This window comes from Xylocopa sonorina, chromosome 6, assembly GCF_050948175.1.
Source record: "Xylocopa sonorina isolate GNS202 chromosome 6, iyXylSono1_principal, whole genome shotgun sequence".
Lineage (NCBI taxonomy): Eukaryota > Metazoa > Arthropoda > Insecta > Hymenoptera > Apidae > Xylocopa > Xylocopa sonorina.
In genome coordinates this window covers 13,272,188-13,298,130 of record NC_135198.1, presented here as the reverse complement: position 1 = coordinate 13,298,130, position 25,943 = coordinate 13,272,188, and the positions used below count along the sequence as shown (strand labels likewise).

Sequence of the window (25,943 nt, the reverse complement as noted above, 5' to 3'; positions counted from 1 at the left end):
CGTACAGTTCCAACCCCATTCAATTCAAAATCATTGATTCCAGTGGCCTTCACCCGCATCATCACCGCTCCTCATTTTTCATAGTTGCGATACACAGTCAAAACAGATAAATCTAGTTGGCGGTTTCCTTCGTTTTCGTGTGGAAACGTGGCGTCTTCGTTGCACCTTCCATTCACCCCCTCCGCGGGTAATTCTGGATCGCAGTCTCGTTCCTACCCGCGTGTTGGGTCTCTATCCCCATCCCCGCCCCTGGCCAGAGCCATAGCAGAGTCGAATCGGATGGAAGGAAGGCAGCCAGGCAGGCCCCGCTGCCCGACTGACCGTCCTCGACGTCTGTTGTACCTTTACTCCGGTCTGCGCGTTCTTCAGGAACGTACGTGCTGTTCTCCCAACCGCGCGATTCCGCCTCGCAAAGGCAGACGTCAACCGTGACCGGCGCAACGTGCACACACTGTCTTTAGTTCCGAGTTGAATCGCAATAGGTAGAAGAATCGGTCTCCCCGACGACACCAACACGCAATCCAGCTGCCTGGTTTCGCAGTTTTCGCACTTGTTCGTCGTATCTTCGTAGAGGAATTAGTTTCTTTTTTTTTATTAACAAAGTAAAACAAAGATATCAGTGATATGGCCCAGCTGATCAGCGTCAAGCTCTCCAGATTCGATGGATCCCCTTGGGGTTTTCGTCTTCAGGGTGGCAAGGATTTTGGCACTCCACTCGTTGTGCAAAAGGTGAGCCTTTTATGACTGTTGTCCGTTTATTAGCTTTATTCTGACTCTGCTGGTGTTCCATCGTTGCTTTGGACTTTCCGACTTGAGGCTCACGGAGGATTCCTTAGGATCAGGTAGAACATTTGACAGGTGTGATTATAATGGGCAGAAATCGGTGGTTTATGGAAGTGATTTTCCGGCGAATAACTTTACAATTTTTTATCTAGCCAAGAAGATTTGTATCGTGTAATACTATCGGTGATATAATTTTTGTGATAAAGTGATAAAAAGAAAATGTATAGCTTTTATCGCGTCGATGATTCGTCATTATCAACACGTATACATCATCGTGGCGCGATTATTGTTAATAAACTTCGTGTAATAGATGATATTGTGCACGTGATAGCGATGTTGTAATGCCATATTACAAAGATAATGCTTCACAAAAAATTAATATCAATTTCCTATAAAATATTGCGGAACAGTTCTCTGCTTCCGCGGTCGTTTATGACGTTCAACGCTCTGAACGTTTTACTGGCAACAGGACCGTGAATTATGAAGTACATTTATTATGCATTCAACGATTACAAGAGCTGTCTTTTTCTGCCATAATTGACTATAAGGTGGAATTACGTAATGGGCTAGCAAACGCCAAATTATTTCACGCACATCAGTAGAAATCGCTGCCAACTACGTGCGAAACGCGCAGCTCGTCGTCGCCGCCGTGTTTTGGCGACTAGACGCGTTGTAACACGAGAAGGTTTTGGCTACCGTAGCCACGACTTTCGTGCAAATTTTCAACTTTCTTCGTTCACCTCGTCGTTCTTTCTCTATCGACGCACGCATGTACCTTGTCAGTTACGAAATATCAGTACAGATGTTAAGTCGAACTTCACCGTGAATCCTCGAGAACCTGCGGGCTCGCTTATGCGCTTTCACTGTCATGTTTACCATCGTTGAGCAAGAGGATCGGAATTGTTGGAACGATGTATTTTCGAAGCAGCTTCCAACGGCCCATGATAAATGCCCGATTGAGAAATGCTTCGATCGGCGGCCTGTTGATGCGAATAAGCGCAACGACTCGAACGGATTTAAATGCTACGTTTTAAGGGTTGCGCGCTAACCGCGAAACGATCTAAAGACGCGGGTGAGGTCCATTCCAACGTTCAACAATTTTATCTTGCAATCGACGTTTCGAACTTGGCCTTCTTAGCAGCACGTGCTCCGTTTATTTTATGAGGCCGCAAATACGACGTCCGGCCGCCCTCGAGTTTCTCGGAAAGGAGAGAAATATGAGTCTACGGGTGTCAAACGCTCCCACTCGACTGGATTACGGATTAATCGCTCCCATCGAAGTTTGCTTTCCCGTCACGGTTTTCATTTAATCACGATTCATAGAAATCGTGAACGTATCAATCCGCTCCGATATGACTGTCGACGTTCTCCGTCTGCCCTCCGATATCGTCGATTTCAACGCCTCTACCTCGCTCGCCGATTTGTGACATCGGCAATTACCTGTATTTACCGCGAACCCCACCAGGCACTTAGCGCGCGGGCATATTTTACTACCAATGTATGTATCATCGAGCAAACATGTTTCGCATACCGTGACTCTGTTTTTTTCTTTTGCCTCGAGCGTCTTTCACGTTTAAAGAATCGATGGAACAAAATATTTAGAGGCACGCGGATAAGTAACGAAGAAACGGGGAGTGCGTAGATAAAATAGTCGAATGGTGTTTTTAAAAATCGTTGCATTGAACGTGTTTAAAAAGAGAGACAGAATGGAAGGAGGAGGAAAAGTGGAGAGTGAGAGAGAGAGAAGCAGCGACGCGTCGCTGGTAATCCGAGGCAAATTATTTGGGCGTTCTATTTCTAGAAGGTGCCTTTGCGAAACGCGCGAGCCGGGTCGAGCCCCGCTCGCGAAGACAACGACGAAGACGAAGGCAACGACGACGACGACGACGACGACGATGTCGTCGACGGCTTCAGGCTTCCTGGGCCGCGTTGGTCACCGCGAAAATAAATTTTTCGACGGAGGGAGCGATCTCGTGTCGATCGATAAAAATACCAATCGTTCACCGCGCCACGTGGGCCTCTCGCTCGTTTGCTTCGAGAAAGAAAAATTCGACAGAGCGCAGAGTAGTTCGCGATTCACGCGGGACAAACTCTTTTTATCTTCGCGAGTCTCGACTACATGAAATTCGAAACTCCCCCGCTGTACGTGCGAGTTTTTCCATTCTGGCTGCCGCTGCATGTACCTTGCGATTAAATCGAGGAGCGATTCGAATGAGCAACAGTTTCGCATAATTTTTATTAAATAGCAAGATTCCAGAGAATAGAAAAGCGTCGTACCTGATGGAAGGTTCGTTTTTGTAATCTCTTAAAAACAGTTTCGCGGCCTTTTCGCGCGATTCGAACATGCACGATTCAGAATGCGTTCGGTGAAGCATGGGCGCTTCGCTATGCAATATTTCGTTTAACGGGCGATGCACACGAGTCGCGTTATCGTACCGAGGAAGGACTCGACATAAATTCCGCACGTCGTTAGCCGATTATAGCGTCACGCCGATAAAACATTTTTCTTTTGCAGTGTCGCTTGTACAACCTCGATATCCAATTGTCAACGAGAGTAACGACAAATTGCTGTTCTTCGGTCCACATCTTATCACGGATAATTTTCTCCAATAACTGTCGGTAGTTACTATTTTGACGAGATTAATAATTCCACTTAACTCTACTAAAAGAAAAATGCACCATTAACGAGGATAATTATGTGTATCCTTCGGGGAACACTTGAGCCACGTTTCGCTGAGATACATTAGTGATACGTGCATACAGACAGGGATAGGGTCGGTAGCTTAATTATCGTCGTCGTTAAACTCGCGATCGTCACATATCATTCCCGTGAAAAATCGCATACTTCGAAGGGTTCGACAACGATATTGCGTAACGATTGACGTTAACAGGTAGCCCAGGCACGCGCAAAATATACCATGCCCAACTGAAGGAGGGACTTCCTTTGGATAAAGGAAGGAAGACACGAATGTGGCAATAGCTGGGATTTTGCCAAGAGCATAGGAAGCGAGCGATTTACAGAATCACAGCTGAAAAATGCGCGTGAAACGAATACGAAGCAAATTGTACACCGTTCCAGCTAAACATAGAATCGAATTTTCGTAAATATGTATGTTTAGTAAGAATCGCCTGGTGGACAAGGGTGTATCTATTAAAAGGATCGTCGGACTATCAGAGTTAGAGTTGTTGCATATTTATCTCCGAAAAGAAAGGGGAGAAATCGGTGCGGGGGAGACGAACGGTGCGGCATCGAGAGCGGGGCGATATTTTCGTCATTATCGAAAATAAGCCGTCGCGTCGAGTCACCGTTCGCGAATTCTGTTTATGTCTACGAGGTCCCGTATTTCGCGCTCGATTTCGTTGCGCACGGCAAGAGAAAACGTAATCGTCGCATGGCATGAGTTACACGGTCGATTTGTTTACGAGCAATGGTAAAAGCAGTAGGGGTGCAGGCAGCGAAGTCGAATCCGGCCTAGGATGTCGCCGGCTGCCCTGCATCGGCAGCAACCTCGTAATACCAGCGGGCGATAGAAAAAGACCGCCACGAGTTTCCGGCTTTCCACGAAGCCCGCATTCGACGGGATTTGTTCTTCGAACCTGGGATCAAACCCGAGCAAAATAGACTGTTCTACGGCCTGCCGTCCGTGAAGAGAAATCCAAGCTGACGATAATACCGAGATCATTTGCTTTGGAACAACGTATAGATCGACGATATCACCGACAAAATGATCCCACCGTTCCAGAAATCTCTCCCTTTCAGCGACAATTATGTTTGCCAGCATTAACGTTGCGACAAAATGCACAAGTGCGTTTGGAAATGATTCGTAAGTAGTGGGGTTCAATGACGGAGAGTGAGTGCTGAAGAATTTTGGCACCGCTCGCTCCTTCCGTAACTTGGCAATCGCCAACTACCTGGCAAGAGCTGCACCCAACACTGTTTACCACCGACCTGCTTGTTATCAGTCTAAATAAAATGTTCGATTATCTACGTGCTGGATAACTGTTGCATTTTACGGTGCAATAGAAATCTATTCGTCAAACATGGAGACCAAACAGTCAATTCTCTTAGAGGTGCAAGGAAGAAACGGAATAACTAATGAAACGATTGATTGAATTGAACTCGACGCAATTGTCGGAAAGATACGATGGGACATCGATAAAGAGCTTCATAAATTTTTCTATCCATTTCGTAGCCATCTAGTGTACTATCATCAAGGATGATCCGCGCGAGCTCGTGGGAGTTTTGGCTCGAATTTTCTGGAGATGCAAATTTTCGAAGATAGGTATAGGAGACCGACTGCACACGGTACGAATGTGCATTTGGCTCACGGACGGAAACATCTCCGTCGAGATTGTCGATACGACAATCGGTGACATACGGTATTTTTGCACCTCGAGTCGGATTCCCTGCTTGTACTCATCAAGTAGCAATTCAGGATCAAATTTACATACGACTCTTTAATCGTTAAATTCGCGCCCACTCGCGATGCAAAAACGTTTGCTCGCGATACATTATTAGTTAGACGCGCAAATGCAAATATCGTCAAGGACGTAGACGTGTAATCGTTAAGTTGGCGATAAAAATGCTCGGCATTACTCATCTTCTAATTGTTTCATGAACTTCAAACCAACAGCTAAACCTTGCTCTTTAGGATAGCATTGGTAAAAGTAGCTCGTCACTCGAAACTATAAAGTTGTTAGGGGATCGTCATATACATCCTCGTTGCTCGAAAGAGTCACGTAGCCGGATAATGTTCGCGGACCAAGCGGCGCGTAATTTTTTTCCAATCGGAGCTTTTCTTTCCGGTGGTCGATCGTTGATCCGCCGGTGCAAAGAGAATTGCTGCGGAGGCCGAAAGGAAGCCCGGCCCGTGGATATTAATAGAGGCCGAGGCCCGGTGGCGGACGCCACACCGACGAGCTTACACCCGTGAATATAAAAATATCGCTTTTATTTCTCACCAACCGTCCTCCCAGCACTCCGATTTTTTTACCATTTCCCAACGCCACGTTGTTCTTTTATTTCGCATGATTATTACCTCCGAGAGGCTGGTACGGACCTTTTCTCATCTCGCCAGCATCTCTCCACCCTGCGCCTCTCCCCAGCCCCTTGGAGATTCCATCGTACCGTTTTCTCTGACGTGTTTCTTTTTACGATTCATTCGTCTGTTACTCAGAAACGGTGATGTAAGCCGATCAAGAGTCGTGGCGATGAAAACTGTCGTTCTTCCGTAACATTCCATTGGATTTCCGTTGGTTAGAGGATACAGCAGTCCTGGCAGTCGATTTCAGAGCGACCATCGAGTTCTGCTCTTTTAGGAACGACGTGTAGGAGAAACGAAAGCTCTCTCTCTGGACATGGTTGCAGAGGTCTTTTTTTTCGCGTTGTCAGCGAGGCGAATGAGAAAAGCCAGACAAGGCGGAGTGAAATTTTATCTCGATGACGAAGTCGAAGATTTAGGAGCGCCATCGTAAATGCCGATTCGATTTCGGGAATGAAGAGACACGGTGGGAGGCAGTTGTGGGAAATTTGCCAAAAGTCAGACCAGAAATCAGTCTTCTCCCGTATGTTTGCCTCTGCTAGAGTAGCACCTCGTGAATTCGTGGGTAATACGACACCCCCGTCATCGTAATCCCATCAGAATTACAACATTATCGAACACGAGACACGCGCCAGCTTTTCCATCACGCTCGTAAAACTGTCAATCGCTCGACGGTATATAAAGAGGAAAGAGGAATCATAACGTGCTGTAAACGTGTATTTCCGCATTTAAAAATAGCCTATCGCCAATGTATATTGTCATTAAGAGTCTCCGTCAAAGGCGAACGGCGAATAAAAAACGCTGAACGATCCCGCGATAACCTTAATCTGCTCGGACTCTATTCCATCGGTTTCTTTATCAGCTGACGAAGAAGCGAGGTGAGCTCGTTCTGAACGGTTGCTCGCGTCATCGACCAGAGTGACTGGCGTGTCTTCGCGCGTCTACCATTGAGTAGCGTCTGACAAGAGGGTCCTTTGTAGCTGGCGTTGACGCTCTTCCGGTTCGAGTGTGTCATCGAGACTAATCACGCGCACCTCCGAGAATCGAATTCACCCCGCTTTCACGCATTCGTTGACCTACGTAATGCGGTTTCCTCTTCGGAAATCGTGGTCACGTATCTACGTCGCTGTATTCCGGGAAAAAGTCCTGTCTCTTTCGCCCATGACCTTACCGCGAATAACATTCTTCTTTTCTAGTAGATTAGGTCTCCCACGATTAACGTAATTGCGAGTATAGAACGGAAACGATGGAAACGCGAGGGTACGCCTGGCAACTAAAACACAGATCAGAACGTATCGGTACGTTTCGACACGGCTGGCAACGACCGTTTTGTATCGCGAAAAATTGTCGAACCTCGGACTCCGGAGGCATGGACGTCATCGATATTCAGCCTTCCGTAGAAGGAGGTTTACGACTTGGGTACACGCGAACGAATGCGAGCACTCGTCTAGACTCGCTCACCTTTGTATGTATATTGTTACATCTCGCGCGCGAACAGCACCGTGCAAGTTTGTTTGAAAAGATAAGACCAGGTCGAACGTAGGCCAATAATTTCGGCCTGACGTCATTCTCTATTTCTTCTGCTCCACCTTAGGACAACAGTGGCCACCGTCGGCTCCGTTCCTCGCCGTGGCCGCGAATCGTTCCGATGTACGCAGAATAATATGCCTGTACGTGTATAATTAGGGTGGCTCGCGATAGATAAGTTTATCGTTTTACGCGTCACGTCGTCGCGGGTGTAGCTGCTTGGAAAATGGCCTGACAAGAACCTCGAAGACATTCGACGAACGCGATTGCTTCTGACTCTTCAAGGTTCCCACGTGAAAATACAAAGAATTTCTTTGAAATGCCATTCCAACATTCCAAATTGATAATCGCCGAGAGATACATTTGACCATTAATCCTAATAGCGTTTCACCTTTCCTCTTTACGTCTTACTTCAACACATGCACGCGTCTACTCTACGAGTATGTCGATTAGTGGTGTATTATGTAGTTGGTTGCGAACGTATTCATAACGACACGATGTTAATGGCGAAACAGGAACGGAGACGAAGACGCGAAAGTATCAGTGACTTATTTCCATCGAGTACGTTCCCTTTCATTTGGTCCGATTAAAACCGGTGTCACTGACCGGGGCCTGTTCCCTGTCCACCGTTTTTCGTGAGAGTATCGCATGTATGAACGAGCCTTAAGTCCTCAAAGTGAGAGAAAGAAAAAAGAACAGAAATGCATTCCAGCATGGAAGGTGGGATGGATCCGTCTCTGATAACCCGCCCATTGGAATGCGTACCTCGTACACCTTGGCGTATTCTCCCTCTCGGTTCGACTGCATTCAAGTACATCTACTTGTACCGCGTCACACATATTTTCGGTGCATTTTTCGAATCGTCATCATCAATAATACGTTCAGCCCAGTAACCGCCGAAACCACGGGACGTTCTCACGAATATGATACGGGTCCACGCGATAGATAGACGCTTTCGTCGATTCATTCGAGATCACGATTCGACGTATATTAACAGTTTCCCAAGTTCCACTTTCTATTCGAAGAAAAATAAACCTGGCGCCCATTCTATCTCTGAAACGCGCGCGTGTCGACGCGCTTTCAACGCCTCCAATTAAAAAGAGGCTAGCGTCATTTTCCACCGAACACGCCTCCCGGGCGAGTTAATTACAAAATTAGCGTACTCCATTAGGGCGCGGACAGGCCGGAGGGGCAAACTATAGTTTATCCAAAATTGTTAGACGCTATTATTACCCGAAGCGTGCGCTTCAGCTCAAGTTCGTGTACGCTCGGAACACGTACATATGTCCGCGCGTACTCGTTCATTCATTGCGGTTCACGCGGTGGCAGGAGCGTGTTCGTAGAATGAATACGACGGCCTGGGTCTGATATGTCATACGTATAAGACTATGCTGCACCTTGGTGCATTCTAACTCTCGGTTTGGCTTGCTCGAATATACGTACGAACAGGCGACATACGTGTTCGGGGCCTATTTTTAAACCGGTCCGGGACTATTTTTAGAGACAGGCTTTCACGGTGCCCACCAAGCTTAACCCTGACTTACGTCCACGTCCTACGTCTTTGCGGGGACCTAGGGACCAAGAGAAGAGAACGCCACAAGTTCCATAACCATTAGCAGCGCGCGAGAAATCGCTTTCGAAGAACCTGAAGATCTTCCCCGCGATGATCGCGAAACGCCAAACCCAGGCCCTACTCCCGCTCGAACAGCCAACGGTGTTGATAATAACGTGCACGGCAAACGTATCCAACTATTACGGCAACAACCATGACGCAATTCCGCGTTCCTATTTCTGGAGGCAGACGCGCGAATCGAACGACTCACCCTCTGCCCTGATTTCGTGTTCGTGACGTGAGCTTTAAGCCTAGGAACTGAGCCTGTTCGACTAATCATTTAAAAAAAAAACGCCTTCCTCGAGAGCCCCAGCCTACGTGTCTTCGAGGATCGACCCACATTCTATTTAGTCTGCTTCGAAAAATTATTCACTGTTCGCTTGCTAGGCCGGATCAAACGGAGCGCGGAGGACGAATATCATCGTTCTCTGGCATAAGAGATATCTCAATAAAAATAGCGATAATAAATTACCGTACGGCACGGATGTATATTTATAGAAAGAATTGAGGCCCTGGCTCGATCGTACGTCTATTAATTATTCCCGATTCTGTCGGAACATCGAAGCTCGAACTGTAGGAGGCTCTTAATGAGCTTTCGCGTCGTTCTCTTTCTTTCGAAGGCATCGATTACTCTTGATCGGCTTGCTCGTAAAGAGATCAAGATTGTTGTTCGATAGAAAAGAGCAATGCGTGGCAAAATGGAGCGCGTACCTCTTCCACGGACTGGTTACCAAATATATTAATAGCGTAATTAACTTGGAGCAAAATTACGGTTATAAGAGTGCGAGGTGTGTAACGCGATAAATAATGATGATTTAAAGGAACGCATTGATCACGCGAGGTAATTCATTTCCTTAATTGGTGAGCGTCTGTTGCGCTTGAATACGAGCCGAAGAAAGATAAAGCAGCGCGATGCATAAATAACGACGACTGGCACTGTCGCGATTGGACTGGTCGTAACCTCCAGAAAGAATTCCCTGCGATCTGTACACTTCGATTCTCTCCGAGTAACGCATAAACAGATCTGCAAGCATGAGAATATGACAATCGGCCACTTAAGCTCCGCGCGAGATTAATGAATTGCAAGAAATAGACAGCGAGGCGGGGAAAAGGGATTTTGAAACTTCGGTTAACGCTAGACACCCCTTTCGTTCTTATTCGAAGGCCTCTGCTCGTGTTCATAACGAAACCTTCCTTTTTCTTTTTTCGAACGTTCTCGCGTGAATGGATGCACAGTATCCGACATTCGAAGTGTAACGAGTCGCGTGCACTTAAATATAACGACTCGAGTCTAGACACCGGAGAGGAAAGAACTCGGTGTGTGTCGCACAGAAACGGACACGTATCGATGAGACACCTTTTTCAGAATATTCTGCGCATAAAACGACTAGAATTTATGTTTGTTATACGTTGCGACCCCTAACAAGCAAGTACATAAACGTTACATATTGCAGGTCAATACCGGCTCACCAGCGGAAGCAGCTGGTCTGAAGGCTGGCGATGCAGTTATCAGGGTGAATAACACAGAAGTGTACAATCTAAGGCATAAGGATGCGCAAGATGTTATCGTGAGAGCTGGAAACAATTTCGAGTTGACTGTACAGAGGTAGCGACAGGCACGGCCGCAATTTTTATTTTTTTTTTTTTTCATTGCCAACGATTATTAATTATTTCATTAAGTATAATTTGCTGTTACTGTCGTCTGCAGAGGTGGCAGTACCTGGAAACCACACGTGTCTCCGATAAGTTCGACCATACCATCGCCATCGCCCACCGGAGGGATTAGCAATATCACTCCGGTCACGAAGACATCTCTGGCAGCCAAGAAACAAGAAGGACCGTACATCGGAAGCGGCCACAACTTCAGTCCAAAACCATTCGTTAGTGACATTTAGTTAAAGAAGGGGAGGGACCTCGACCTCCTTTCAAAGTCGTGGAATGCAATCAATTCCCCCGCTGGGAACGGTCTAATAAATGTTTATCCGCATTTCAGCTTAATGGAACGGGAGATGGTTCGATCAAGTCGATTGTTAATAAACAGTACAACAGCCCTGTAGGTATATATAGCGAGGAAACAATCGCTGAAACTCTTTCGGCGCAAGCGGAAGTTCTAGCCGGTGGTGTGCTTGGGTAAGATCTTATTCGAATAGAACGTAGCGATTACAGAAATAGTCTTCGTTGTGGTAACAGGGACGGTTGTTTGTAGAGTGAACTTCAAAAAGAACGAGAAGAATTACAACGCCGAGAACAGCGAGGTGTTCAAGATGGTCCAAGAAGCGGACAAAGAACCAAAGACGCCGGAACCTGGTTAGTAGTCAGTAGTTGTGTCTCGAAATTTCTACAGTAAAGATAGATCAACGTTTCTTCGAGTTATTGAAATTTATCGAATTATCAAGAATCTTCCAACTAGTTTTGCTATTAATTGTTCAATGTTTTATTCAATACGAGTCTAAATAAAAAAAAAAAATCGCTGGAGAGTGATTAAGTAAGTTAACGGTAGCGGAGCGCAAAACGTGGAACGAACGTTCCTTAAGAGGAGCGTAACGAGCATTAAACGCGCACGATCAACAGAGCAATCACTCTATGGCTCTCCAGTGATTTTTCGACTAGATCAGCTGGCTCCAGTTAGCCTGGTGCATGCCGGTACGATAACTTCTTTGCGAAATAGCGGAGCCAACTGCGCAGAGCGGCGTGATTACGCCGTCTTCGCCGGCCCTGGCAGGACTGAGGCCAGTCTCGGCACCGGAAACCAAACAGCAGCAACCGTCGACGCCACAATCGAGCCTTCCACCTGGACAGAACATTTGTGCCGAATGCGAGAGGCTCATCGTGTAAGTTCACGCTGGGACGCATCGCCCTCTCGGCCGTTACTTTCTTTATTTCAGATCAGAATCGTTCGGGAACGGGACAGGAAATAGGACGACGGTGACGATTTCCTTTCGACGAAGAAGAGAGCGGCACGTTTGCGTTCCAATTTCTACCGTCGAAACGAATCCACGCGACGCGAACGATAATTATCGACGATCTCAAGCTCCGATTACCATACAACTTGAGAATTAATTGTACCATTACCGAAAGGATTCGCTGCGACTTGGAAATTGGTGAACGCTGCGGACGAGAGATGACAGAGAACGTTCCCGTAGGAGGCAGAGTTCGTTCGTTCGTTATTGTTCCGCGGCTATTAGATACTTTTGCCGTCATGGTGTCGAGTCACAGTGCGGTTTCTCTACTTCCATGTCGTAGTTCCTCCGAGAACAGAGTTTTACTCATCGGTGAGCCACGCCGTTGGCGGAAGGGCCACTTCGCCGAGATCACCCACGCCTCTATTTCATGCCCTCCACGGTGTCGGTGGTCCGGCCTTCAATTCCAATGAAAGCCCGTCGAAACGTCAAGTGCAGCGACAGGAGTCCTCTTCTTCCTCCACGGGGCCATCGGGCGTCCGTTGTAGCAACTGCGACCGAGTGATCGTGTAACTATTTACGTGAAATCCTCTCCTTCTTTGCACGGTCGGGATCGACCGGAAAATTCTCGCTTCTCGACGATATTGTCGCTTCTATCAATTGTCATATTTGCAGGAAGATAATGCCACGTACACGTGGGTGGGAACGAGTTCGCGATTCCGAGACGCGGTCAGCTGTTTGTACTACGACTTATCCAAGTTTTCTTTACATCCCGTTGTCTTGTTCTCTACACGCTTTCTTGCGAATCGTGATCCTCGTTCCCGACGTGACATTCACGGCCGGGCAAACAGTACGCAAAATCGTGGCCGCCTAGATTGCTCGATTGTCGTTCGCTGGTTATCAACTCGAAATGCTTTTTGAGTATAAAACGGAAACGTGCATTTTTCGCATTCGTCTATCGTAGTACGATGGTCGGAGATATTGATGTTTGTACACGTGCACGTTTTGCTGCTATGTTTTTTAAATCGAAGCACAGAATTGCCCACCTTACTCTCTTTCTTTCTCTCTTTTTTCTTTCTCTCTATCTCTCTCTCTCTCTCTCTCTTTCTCTCTCTGTCCTTTTCACTCTTTGTCGCCTCTGTCGTCAGTATCGCTCTTCCGGAACAAGTATTTTCATTTACGATTTTCATCGCTCTATGGAAAAAGTGTGGAGATCATTCGCAATTCGTGAAAGCTTCTTTTGCTTAATTTTCATGGGAATTGGTTAGCAAGATCTGTTCATTCTTCGACTCTCACCGCATCTGTTCAAGAGCATCATAAGCATTTTTTGTGTTATTTATCGATCCACTTTGGTACGTAATCGCCGGAATGGCGTAAACTATGCTTTCGATGTTGTGACTTTTTTGGTTTTTCTTTTTAACGTGTTTTTTTGTATCAATGTTGTGTTTTTTTTTGTACGTTTTTCAGTATTTTTTTGTGACAACACTTTACATCCTCCTTTGTAAAGTTTTTAACAGAGTCAAATGTTTTTTCGAACGTCTCACAACGAATGGACCCTGTTTCGAGTACTTTAAAGAACTTTGATCAGATGATAGGTACTTTTTATTAGATCGTTGCATATATTTCCAAGGACCCGACAACAATGCGTTTCACAAGGATTAGTTAATCCTAGGATTCATTTCACTTAACACATCATCACAAGTACAACTAAGCGTTAATTTCTTAGAAACACCACGATAAAACGTGACCAATTTTGTGTTCTCGGCCTCCCTCGTCGAGGTGTCGAGTCCTTCCCTTATTATTTGAATTATTTAGACGAAAAACTCGTGGCACATCCGACATCAAAGCACTCAACACTTATTAAACAAATTAACGAAGGGAAGGAATCGTTTTTGAATTATTTATTCTTTCTCCACAGGGGCGTCTTCGTCAGAATCAAGGATAAGAATCTTCACGTGGAGTGTTTCAAGTGCTCCACCTGCGGTACTTCTTTGAAGAATGTTGGCTATTACAATATTAACAACAAACTGTACTGCGATATTCACGCGAAATTAGTTGCCAGGCAAACTGCACCTGCTGGCATGGTTCCAATCACCGTACCACCGTAAGTGTGAAGTCGTAAGAAAATGAATTATACAAACATACAGTGGATTGAAGGAAATATGTGCGGAATTTAAACAAGCTGCCAATTAAATGTTTCAGTGGCGGAAAGGCACCAGCTAGCACGATTTCCGCTGCACTCGCGAACGCACCGTTGTCTCCACCGTTGAGCAATAACGCATCGTCGCCACAACCATTCTCTGTAAGTATCCTCGATGCAACTATACACTCGTTTGTCCGCCTATCTTAAATACTGTTCTTCATTTGCAAGATTTTGCATCCAGTATTGCTTCGCGCTCGCGAGTGACGCAAAATTAATCGTTCGATCGCTTCGACTTTACCAACGGCTTCGATGTCATTCTCTTGAATTTGCTTGACGGCAAATTTGCTTTTAACGAGCCCCGTTGAAACTCGACGGTGGTCAGAATCGGAATAATTAAGCATTAACGCGTGTGTGGTCTTTGCTTGGCACTAATTGCTTTTCCAGGCTTGCAATCGTACGAGCCCCGATTACGGATTCCCGAATTCTCAGCTATCGTCCCCGAATAGAAACGGATGCATCAGCAACGGCAACTGCCACTGGGAATCGAAAACATTTACGAGCACGATCACCATTCAGACGGGTTGCACAGAGGTTCGCAATACCCGCGACTATTATCCGATTGTAAAATCGTCACCAAACCCTCCGAATTGACTTGCCCGAATCGATACCCATATGTGTTCTTCTGCACGAATGACAAATCGAGGATTAATCAGCTTCGTTGATTATTCTCGTTCGTCGTCATCGTCGTCGTCGTCGTCGACTTCGAAACGGTTTCGATGTCTATAAGGTCTGATTCCTGAAGTTATATTTGGAAGTAAACACTTGTTTAAAATACGCGTTGAATCAAGCTGAAAAATAACGTGGCCTAAAATAAAACCGAAGGACGGAAGAGACAGCAGCTGAAACGAATGCGGAAGTTCGACTAGGAAGAGGACGAGACGGATGACGAAACTACGATAATAATCACGTTTTGTTCGTCCTTGTACTAGCTGGTGAACTTCCTGATAGTAAACTCGGGAATAGCAAGCCGGCAATCTTAATCATTCGCGTCGACGATGATTATTTCGAAGCTGTGACTAATTAGCCTGGCGTGATTAGGAGTGTGCGTGTTGCCTCGACTCTCCCACGAATCTCTCCCCTTTTTAATTGCCACTTCCACGTGACATCGTTCTGTCGTTTTATGTATTGCAGCCCACCCGCCTTGGCACTTCGCCCGTCGATCTACCCAGTTTCCGATCAGTCCAGGTAATGTCCCAACGCGGCTCGTCTTAATCGTCTCGCATTCGAAACCTTACACTTGGTAAGGTACGTTCGTAGCATCCGATGAAACTCACGCTGACCGCGGTGCCGCTGCTTTGAACACCAGATATGTTCGCCAGACAAGTACGTCGAGTTTAGACAGAGAAAAGAAAAAAAGCAAAAGAAAAAATCGAAATAGAATACACTTAAAAATCGACGAAATCGTTTACCGTGTGATTCGAGCGTGGAGAATATACACCGCAGAGGCTGTGCTTTAATTCGTGACCTCCTGTCGGTTCTGTGATTTAGTGTGTGAAAGGTTAAACATTGGTGTCTCGACGATATCTCTCAAAGGCTTAACGTTGGTTTCAGAGGGAGGTGCTGGTGCACAGGAAAAATATCTAGTTCTATCCGACAGTCTTTAGGGATTGCTCGAGTAAGATCGTATATTTTATCGCATCGATGCAACGTGGTATCAAGGCAGCGGAGAGTAGAATGACTAGTATCCACTGTTAGTTTCCGAAACTAGTCGAAACCCTCGATTCGTTACGTAGATGCTAGTTCATTAGACATAGGCAATACGCATCGCATTTGTCATGTTGTTTATTACGACGCCTCACTAATTCCACGCCTAACGAGATCACACTTGTATGTCTTTTTTATTTACCGGAGTGCAAGACACCGTCGTGCATTAATTACTTCGATCGTCCAGCATCGTCGAACATGTTACATTATCACTATCCTTTGCACGAATCACAGCAGCGAATAATTGAATATTTTTCATCGTACAGGCTCCAACCTCGAACAATTTAATCGGTCCCAAACCATTCGGAGGATCGAATCTGTCGTCACCTCCACTAGTGAACACAGGGAATAGCACTCTACCACGACCTCAGAGTCAAACTGTGACCGGTAAGTTCTGTTTTCTATAATCTATTGCAATAAGATTCGCTGTGTGTATGTGCGTGTGTGTGTGTGAGAAAGAGAGAAAGAGAGAAAGAGAGGGGGAGAAAAAGAGACGAATCACAGAGAAGAAAAAATGAATTTCCTGCGAGAGTCATCGAAATCGGCGTTGAAACGTACGTGAAATCGTTCTTCCATTCACAGCTTGTCATTATGTAATTGGCGATCACATTATATAACATTGGTGAATAGAACAAACAGAGATCGTCTAGCTCGAGAAAGAGTGCTTTAAGTTTTCGTCCCGACTGTTACGTGCATGAAATGCCGTGTCCGCGGTGCGGGCATTCTAACGATAATTACGACAGGCACGCCATAGGCATGTCAGGCCGGAACGTTGGCAGGAAACAAAAGCGGAAATCGCGGTCGTATAAATTACCGATGACAAGCTCGGCTTTCTCGTCTGATATCTGGAGGAACGATCTCTGCTCGATCGGTGTAATCCTAATGGCGAGCCCGCCTATTATCCTTGGCCTCAGTTTGTCTTCGATTGTTGCAAATAGGTCTCTTTCTCGGGGCTGCCAAAGCCAAAAAATACGGCCTTCGTAGAGGTACGACACCATGTAGATCGAAACACTCTGACAATACGCGGCCCATTTGGCTTGCGTTTATTCGCATCGTCATCTTTCTTTCTATTCGCATCTCCGTTCATTTATTCGTTCGTTCGTGTGCGCACGATGATCGATGAACCCTTCGGGCGATCCTCGGTCGTATCGATGGCTAGCAAATTCTCGCATCGTCTCGCTCACTTTTTAAGCTCTCCGTCGAACCTCGCTTTCATCCGCTCGTCGTACACACGACGTCGACGCCGAGTTCTGAGAGCTGCAAACGTTTCATCTTAAATCACGATCATCTCTCGATCATCAACGGCGTTATAGTGACACGTTTCTCTGGAATTTAATTGAAATCGTGGACCTATGGAGCAACAATTATGCAGACCGATCGAAATGAAACCGGGACGATTGTATCGAGACCTAAATAGCATATAAATGAGTCAAGTCTACTTTCATAGGAGAAGCTTATTATGTAACAGTGAAGACACTTTGATAAAAATAGCAAACTGTTTTTCTTGCTGACATTTCCCCTGCATCTTCTCCTTTTCTTTTCTTTTCTTTTCTTTTCTTCTTTCATATCATTCGCACACTTGATATCGGTATCGATGAATTTCATGGGAATATACGGGCGAAAGGTTTGCAAATCGGAAATCGAATTGGTACCTTGATTAAAAATCATACTCCATTCATGCTCCTCTTTCCCAGACATAATTTTTTCTTTTCTTATCTTTTTTCAGCCGGTCCATCTTTCAACCTGAAACCCAGACCTTTCTCCCTCACATTCGCATGAGTTGGTAGCTCTCAGCTACGCCGTCGTCGTCTTCGTGCTGACAACTGAATCGAACAATCCAATTCTATGCAATAACTATTTATATCCGACGTTCACGATTCTTCTTTAATCTCGAACGCAACGATACGAGAGAGCATTCAATTGATTCGAAACATTTAATTACTTAATTCTCATCTATCCACTGTAAATGGAATCGATAACTTCGAGATCAAAAAGATCGTGAATCGAATCGTGTATTATTGTCGACGAATGATTTTCTCTTAAAGTGTTGAGAAATAACTGGAATTGCAAAATAAAGCGATAGTTAAACCGAGCAAGATCTTCGCTCGATACATGTGTTCCTTTTTCCACTTTATGTCATATAAAAATATGCACTCACGCACATATAAATACACACACGTGTCATCAAAATCCTCCAAACTATCGTCGATTAACTATATCGTTTCCTAATTTCTCATCGATGCTTTCGAGGTACGCTCAACGTTGAAATGGTAACCAGCTATGCTCGACCAATCATGTTTCCTACCTTTATCTTTTTGCAATCATCCAGAAGTATGATTGATCTTCGAATTCGTAGATCGGCTCGACTATCGAGCGCCAAATGATTTTGGACAAGTGCGACTGCTCACTTATAATGCTTAATTAACGTGTTGATCAATCACTCTGATCACGAGCTTCGACTTTTCTTCGCTTAAATCCGTGATATTAGTTATCGTCTATCATTTTTCTTCAATTTTAAGTTGCGCTTTGTTTTATTTAACGCCCTGGACGTGCCCGCGGTTCGACATTCCCGGTAGCCGTTGCTACAGATTCGGCAATCGATGATTCTAAATTATTTGAAACGAAGGGGATCGCGGGCACGTATCGGCCAATGTGCTTCTTACTCACAGCTGATTTCTTTGTTTTTTTTTCGTTCTTTCTAACACACCATGACGCTCCAACCAACTACCTGTGTTATCAAACGCACGTCTTCAATGTTTCGTGTGCCTTGTACAATCTGATTTTCGTTCACCTGCCTTCCACGTACGCACCCCCCATAATCCCATCGATCTTCCCTCTCAAAACGGCACAATCCCAGAAACCCACGAAAAGTCCTACTATTACGAGCTCGTCGAGGACACCAAGCCCCAATACCATCCTAGTTCTGTAAAGTCGAAAAGCCTCAATTGGCCACCCCAAAAACCGATCGAGGATATCACTTATCCCACTGCCAGTCCTTTATATATCGATCCCAACCCCGCACTCGATCGAAGAAGTAGACAGGCGGTAAAAGAGAAGAAAGCCTGCATCGAGGCTTGCGAGAGAGCCCTCACTAGAAAGAGGAGCGAGAGTACCGACCGTGAGGTCGAACGGGTTACTAGACAGTGCTATCGTTTCGGAGAGGACCCTATGGATCGCGTGAGTTGTCCAGGCCCGACTTACAGAAAGGTCGAGCTGGTGGAGACCACCGGCAGACAGTCGAGAAGCGAAGAAGTAACTTCGAGGCCTAGCTCGTCTGATAGTGTCAGAAGATCGTTGACACCCACCAGAATCGTTCAGCCTGTGCCGAAACCATGGACAGCCACTGTCACGACGGGCAGCAACCTTTATGAGCAGAGTTATGGGGGTGTCGAGCCTCCGAAAGTGTGCAAGAAATTCCATCAGAAGGAAATTTGTCAGAAGGAGCAAATATGCGAGAGGAATCAACCTTTCCGGGAAGAGCATCGTACGTACCGAGCGGAGATCTGTCGACGAGAAACTGTCTGCGAGAAACCACCATTGCCAACCCAGCAACCGATAAGGCGCGAGGAAAGGAAGGAAGAAATTACGGAAATCGACAAGGAAGTGACTGATCTGAGACCAGCGGATGAGATTGAGGACGAGGGCGTCCAAGGACTCGGAGGGGAACATGACTTTATCACTGAGACATCGGAGGAAGATGTTGACGGTATGCACGTAAAGAAGAAAATGGTTTTCGAAAAAACTATTGAGAAGACTCCGTCTCCAGCACGACCTAGTACTCCTATGGTCGAAGAATCGAGGGAAGAAAAAGTGGAAGAAACTGTAGAGAAGAGCGAAGAAACTTTTACGCGCAAGACCGCTACTCACATAGATAGACAAGTTGAAGAGTCGGGAGAAAGAACGGTCGTCGAATCTGCTGAAGTGGTCACTACTGCTGTGGATGTACAGCAGATGGTAGAGAAAGCAAAACGAGAAGAAGAAGAAAGAAAGCGCGAGGAAGAAGAAGAAGAAAGAAGGAAGCAGCAAGAAGAAGAGAGAAGAAGACGAGAGGAGGAGGAACAGAGAAGGAGACGCGAAGAGGAACGAAGAAGGCAGGAAGAGGAGGAACGAAGAAGACAGGAAGAAGAAGAACGGAGTAAACAGGCTGAAGAAGAGATGGAAGAAGTGGAGGAAGTTCGAGAACAACCCTTAGGAAGAACTATTGTCCGTGAGGAAAGAGTAACGGAAGCAGAAGGTGACACTCCTGGACGTACAAAGCTTATTAAGGAGACTTACGAAGAAATAACGGAAGAAGTGCTTGTTCAAGAACGCGTTAGAAGAAAAGCTATCGAGGACGAGCGCAGAAAAAGTTTAAGGGAACAGGTACAAGTCCATCAAAGCTTGAGAGATCAGCAAGCACCGAAAGATCGACGTGTATGCTCCAAGTATCCTCCAGCTCAAGAAATCATGGAGACTAATAAAAAACGCGTGCAATTTATGAAGCAGACGGACACTGGTCCAAAGCCAATACCGCATTCTGCCCTTCAGAATGCCACTCCCAAGGAGTGGAAATCTGAAATGGTGAACGCTTTAACTACAGCGCCCGATCGACCTTATACACCTCTTAGTACATCTTCCAGCGTGAAAGAAGTGTTCACAGAAGAGACTATATACTTGGATCATAGGTGTCGACCCAAACAGCCGCCAAAGGACGACATTCGACCAATATCTCCATTTCAGGAGGCGCTCACAATCGCTCCAGAACGCCCGTATACACCTCTCAGTCGCGAGATCGGACCCGAAGATCAGAAAATCGCAGGTCGTTCTCAAACACCTGTGCTCACGGGTGACGGAAGTATTCGCTGTCCACCCGCTGACATTCTTTACGGCGAGGGAAGAGCCACACGCCCAGATATTCCTAAACCGTGTACTCCTCAACCTTTGCCCACTCCGCCGCCTGACTATCGTTTTAGAGAGTCTTCCGTGTCTCCAGTGAGATCACGGCCTCAGACCCCGTGCAGCAAAGGCATAACGGCTTCTCTGAAGAAGCCAGACACTATTCCCGCTTACCAGAGGAACTTGGTAGCCATGAGAAAGGGTGCGGTTGAGAGCCGCACATATGTACCGAGCAGAACGCCAACTCCAACACCGGGAAGATCAAAGTCACCCGCTCAAGGGCCACCGGAACCACCTCCTTGTTACGTAAAGGCTCATGCACCAAGAATCAGGGAAGACGCGCCACCCTCGAAACGTAGCTCCATACACTTTCCTACAAAAAAGAGCGTTTCTTACAAAGTAGACGAAGATACAGACGACGGACACAGGCATGCCGAATATGCTGCGACAAAGACGGTGGACTTTGACGAGAAGAGAACCGACGACCCGGGCAAAGAACCAATGGATGCGGTACACGCTCAATACCAAGAGAAGCGATACATGACTAGCGAGGAGACGAGCGAGGAGAAGAAATCCGTGATAAAGAGATCGCTCGAAGTGAATGAAGATTTTGAAAGATGCGAGAAAAAAGTTCCGGCTCGACCTTTGCCCGAACCACGAGAGAGACCCAGCACCCCGTCTAGAGGGGTTTGCGCGATCAGCAGAACAAGTCCTTCTAGACCTACATTGACTTGTCCCCTAGGCGCGGATAAATGTTCCGATGCTCAACCAGTTTACAGTAGCTCGACGGAAGTGAAACACGTCAGATACGAGACTCCGTCACCGAAACCCTGCCCAGATACCGGGTTAACGGTACTACCCTGTAAAGCGGTCTCTGACCAGGGTTCCAAGGCAGGCGTGGTAGTGGTACCCTGCGAAGGACCAAATAGAGACTGCCAAAAGGCAGGCGTATGCGTGGTACCAACCTCTGACCGTCAAGGAGTATGCGTCTCTCCTTGTTTCGGTATGAAACCTGGATGCTGCGGCCAACCATCGGGACGCTGCGGTCGGGAGTCTGCCTGTGAGATCGATATTCCCAATTGTCCAGAGTCTGGAATCTGCGTATCGCCATGCCCAGACGGATCGGTTTGCGTAGCACCCTGCAGCAAACCTGGACTACCTCCATCAAGGAAACTTCCCTTCCCTCAGATTCCCTTACCTTACGAGGACACTCCCGCATCCTGCTCGCTAAATAAGAACTCCTTCGAGCCTATTCACAAGCCTCGCACTAATTTGAGTGGGCAGCTCGCACGTCTGACTGCTAAAACCGCCGGGCAGAATGTTCCCACTGTGCAATTGTACAAGCCCCAAGCTCAAACCCAAACCCAGAGCTGCAGCGAGACCAAGAGCTATTGCTGTAAGACCCAAAGCTATTGTCGCTCCACCGAATCCCGCTGCCAGTCAGGTGGTCAATGTTCGATCAACACCCGTTGTCCAACCGGCAATCAATGTGAGACCCAGAATTACTGTCAGGACGGTATCCACTGTGGCCCCTCTAGTAATACCCAAAGTTTAGTAGACCCACCAAATTTGTCATCCCACCCGGATCTAGGTACCGGAGTCGGTGGTCTCGGTGGTGCCGGGTCGAAGAGCGGATCTTTCGCTGGTAGCAGTGCGCCAAAGCGAGGAAGGGGAATCCTAAATCAAGCGACTGGACCGGGATCACGATTGCCCCTCTGCGCCCATTGCAACTCTTACGTCAGGTACTCCCCCTTTGATCATCGGTGTGCAGTTTGATGTATTTTACTTTTTTTTTTCACCGTTTGCCGCATCCCCCTTTTTTCTTTTTGTTGGCCGTCATCGAACAATGATGGTTAACCCGCTTTTTTTAGCTCCTCGTGTTAAGCATCGATCCATCCATGTGCGCTTGACTCTCCGATCGAACGTGTCGTTAAGCACTTTGTGGGAATGAGTTTGATTACTACGCCTTTTTTTCTCTAATAATTCTATCCGTTTTTTTTATGAGACTCTGCTAAATCACTTAGTCTCGGATTCACTGCAAAATGTACTCCTTGTAAACTTTCTTATTGTGAATATCGAAAAAGGAAAGACAAAAGTAATGCTTGAAGATATACACGATTTGAAGACATTGTTTGACAAACATTTTATTTGATATAATAGCAACTAGAATTTCAATATCCTGTTCTGACGTGATTAACAATGTTAACTTGTTTGCACGATGTTAACAGCTAACGAAGAAAATACTAATCACAAGTCGAACAATCTCGTCATAAAACCAGTGTGCTGTAAAAACGACAAAAACTGTACAAGGTTCGTAGAACAATCGATTTATGGGCGATTATTGTCTGCTGTGTTACGTCTTGCTTTTTCACGCAAACCAGTTGACTCAAACAGCTTGAAAATAATTTTCGCGATCACCTAGGGGTCCATTCATTACCGCTTTGGGTCAGATTTGGTGCCCTGATCATTTCGTGTGCGTGAACGCGCAATGTCGTCGACCACTTCAAGATATTGGATTCGTAGAGGAGAAAGGGCAACTATATTGCGAGTATTGCTTCGAACGCTTCATCGCCCCAACTTGCAACAAATGCAACAACAAGATCAAAGGCGTAAGTGTTCGCAAAAACTACGGCCGATGTCCAAGAAACTCATACATATTCATTCACCGATGATCATGGTTGCAGGATTGCCTGAACGCGATTGGAAAGCACTTCCACCCTGAGTGCTTCAAATGTTCCTATTGCGGTAAGCTCTTTGGTAACAGCCCATTCTTCCTCGAAGAAGGATTGCCCTACTGCGAAGCGGGTTAGTCCAGCATTTTTAATTCGATTCGAAGAGACAGATTGGAAGTGAAGGATATGGAAAAATTATACTTTCTTTTTTACTCTTAACGCACAGATTGGAACGAGCTGTTCACGACAAAATGTTTCGCGTGCGGATTCCCAGTCGAAGCTGGAGATCGCTGGGTGGAGGCCCTGAATAATAATTACCACAGCCAGTGTTTCAACTGCACGGTACGCAATTAGTGCGAGAACGCTTCTCGAAATAAACGGATCGATCTCTCGCGAAAAGACTCCGCAGGAAACGTGTCTTAATCGTTATTGGGTATATGTTCCAGATGTGCAAGAAGAATCTCGAGGGCCAGAGTTTCTACGCGAAAGGCGGTCGTCCGTTTTGCAAAAATCATGCGCGTTAAACCAAGATTCTTTAAATCCTAGTGCATGGTGAGAATGGGAATTTGCGAGGAGGCAGGGGGGAGGGGGGCAGCAGGGGGGCTGAAAAAAATAGGAAAAGCGGAAAAAAATTGCGAAGAAAATATTTTTAGCTTTATCAGCACGAATTTTTTTCTGCACAAATAATATTCTATCGTGATTATTTCTTGTTCTTCTTGTATGTTTTCGGTCGACGACAATTAACCCAACGAGAAGTGTCGAGTACACCTCCGTATAATCATAGGACGATCAGCGAATGTATTTATTTACGAACGAATTACGCTAATTGAATGCGAACTAATTATATCGATTAGTTGTAACTTCCTCTATATTTAAAAAACCTTTCTCTATTCAAAGCAAACTCCCTTGAACTCGATAAAGTCGATCGAAGACGACTTACTTATTTAGCGGCCGCGTTAACTGTTCGAGTAATTGTACTCGACTACAGCTACTCGGCTACGTTCGCCCAAAATGACGATTATCCGCCGTAAAGTTCACAACCCTACGGCAAATAGCCAGGAGTCGATATCGAACCAAAGCTAATCTCAACCGACTGTAGGCAGCATGGTAATTAATTCCGTGGAAGGTAAGTGAAGTGAGCGAGGAAAAAAGTTTTCGACACCGTCGCGAGTATTTCTCTTGCAACCGATTAAAAGCCTCGCCAGAACGAAAACTGCGAAGAACATTTTAAGAAGCCATCACATCGGCGAAGTTCCCTCGGGTTTCGCTGTCCCGACACCCACGACTAATTGGTGGATCAAGCAGACATAAAATATCGACGAGACGATAAACTCTTTCTGCCTTGCGGTTCCGCTTTTAATGGCTGCGACGAATAATCGCGTTTCAGAGGCGGACAAGCCTCGAATACCTCGCGTAAAATCGTTGCCGCAGAAAATTCTGCAACGATACAATAAACGCGCCGCGCCGGCTTGGTCTCCACCGTGGATCACGCAAAGGTCATCCAAGCAATTAGTATTACTCACATTATCGCATATTTTGTATAACCAAGGTGCATCCAACACGAATGTGTCGGCTCGCCTCCTCGAAGATTCGAAGAGTGGACTGGCTTTTCGCGCGAACTACGATGAGAGGAAACCGCTTGAAAAATTAGCAACTTCCTACCTTCGAGGACACCCTCTCGATCGTAAGATTTGCAAACGAATCATTTCTAAATGCCAGATTCAAAATTCGCGTGTCGCTAGTCAATTGTCGTATTGCTAATTGAAGGATACCTAATTGGTGACCGTGGATTATGGGGAGAAACGACGGAAACACTGTATGTACGTAAATCGTTGTTTAACCCGTCTTCGGCGGAGACACTTGTTACCTTTATCGTTTCAAGGAGTGGACTTAAAAATCTTCGTGCATACGAATTTCGTCGTAAATCATGCGACGGAACGATTCTACCCTGAAATCAGGTGATCCAAGACGAGCCAAATAACAGAGGGTCAACTTCTTTTAGTCGTTTACTCGGCTGATCGTCGGTGCGATTAAACGTTTGGGAAGCTTCTGTAAAATCGAATAAACAGTCATGGACGACGAAAACACGTTCTATCTTGGATGTAAATCGGTTCGAGTTACCTAGTTTTCAGGGTATGCGAAGAGAGCGAAAGGTGGAAAAGGAATTAAATTAACTTCGAGGGTCGAGGAACTTGCAGTTGATAGCAGTTGCCATGTAATTTTAGACAAGGTTACCGATTTCTGTGCCATTCATCGTGGGCTCGTGTTATACAGTAGCTGGAACGAAATACACTAGCAGAGCTTGTAAAATTGAAAAACAATGTTTAAGTGTACGTTATATAACTTGATATGTAACAACACGCGACGTTCGCAATGAATCATGTAAACGTCCGAAAAGAGATGCCGAGGGATTAACTCGATCGAGAATAAAGCCCTTTTCGATCGTGATGGATCGATATCGTTAAGATTAATGTTAATAAATCGATTGCTGGCTGAATATCGCAGGAGCCTCTGTATCCGTGTTATACGTGTTGCTTACAATAAAATAAAATGTTCGTGTAATTCGTTAAGTCTAAGTGTTTCTCAATATCTTGATCCCAGCAACGCTAACAGTAAGACCCGAAA

The 25,943-nt window shown here is 45.9% G+C and overlaps 1 protein-coding gene across 8 annotated transcripts; it reads left to right on the top strand.

Moving 5' to 3' along the window:
* The first annotated feature begins 272 nt into the window (after positions 1-272).
* Positions 273-25,888, top strand: LOC143424787 (PDZ and LIM domain protein Zasp). Of its 8 annotated transcripts, XM_076897068.1 has the most exons (16): positions 273-729; positions 10,419-10,570; positions 10,673-10,844; positions 10,958-11,094; positions 11,171-11,271; positions 12,208-12,433; positions 13,783-13,968; positions 14,067-14,166; positions 14,452-14,598; positions 15,199-15,252; positions 16,038-16,158; positions 18,629-22,388; positions 23,069-23,255; positions 23,331-23,451; positions 23,545-23,660; positions 23,765-25,888. In XM_076897068.1, the coding sequence occupies exons 1-16, from the start codon at positions 625-627 to the stop codon at positions 23,840-23,842; spliced, it is 5,763 nt and encodes a 1,920-aa protein (XP_076753183.1). In that variant the 5' UTR covers positions 273-624; the 3' UTR covers positions 23,843-25,888. The 8 variants fall into 8 exon arrangements, with proteins under 8 accessions (XP_076753183.1, XP_076753175.1, XP_076753176.1 ...); XM_076897060.1 differs by lacking the exon at positions 14,452-14,598 and having other exon boundaries at positions 274-729; XM_076897062.1 differs by lacking the exons at positions 12,208-12,433; positions 14,452-14,598 and adding an exon at positions 11,633-11,795 and having other exon boundaries at positions 275-729.
* Positions 25,889-25,943: the final 55 nt, after the last annotated feature.

What these genes read in the sequence shown, in the direction of transcription:
- LOC143424787 (XM_076897068.1), top strand. Translation starts at nt 625, where the DNA reads ATGGCCCAGCTGATCAGCGTCAAGCTCTCCAGATTCGATGGATCCCCT. An exon ending in ACTTCAGTCCAAAACCATTC is followed by an intron (nt 10,845 to 10,957) that starts GTTAGTGACATT and finishes TCCGCATTTCAG; the next exon opens with CTTAATGGAACGGGAGATGG. An exon ending in ACCAAAGACGCCGGAACCTG is followed by an intron (nt 11,272 to 12,207) that starts GTTAGTAGTCAG and finishes TCCATGTCGTAG; the next exon opens with TTCCTCCGAGAACAGAGTTT.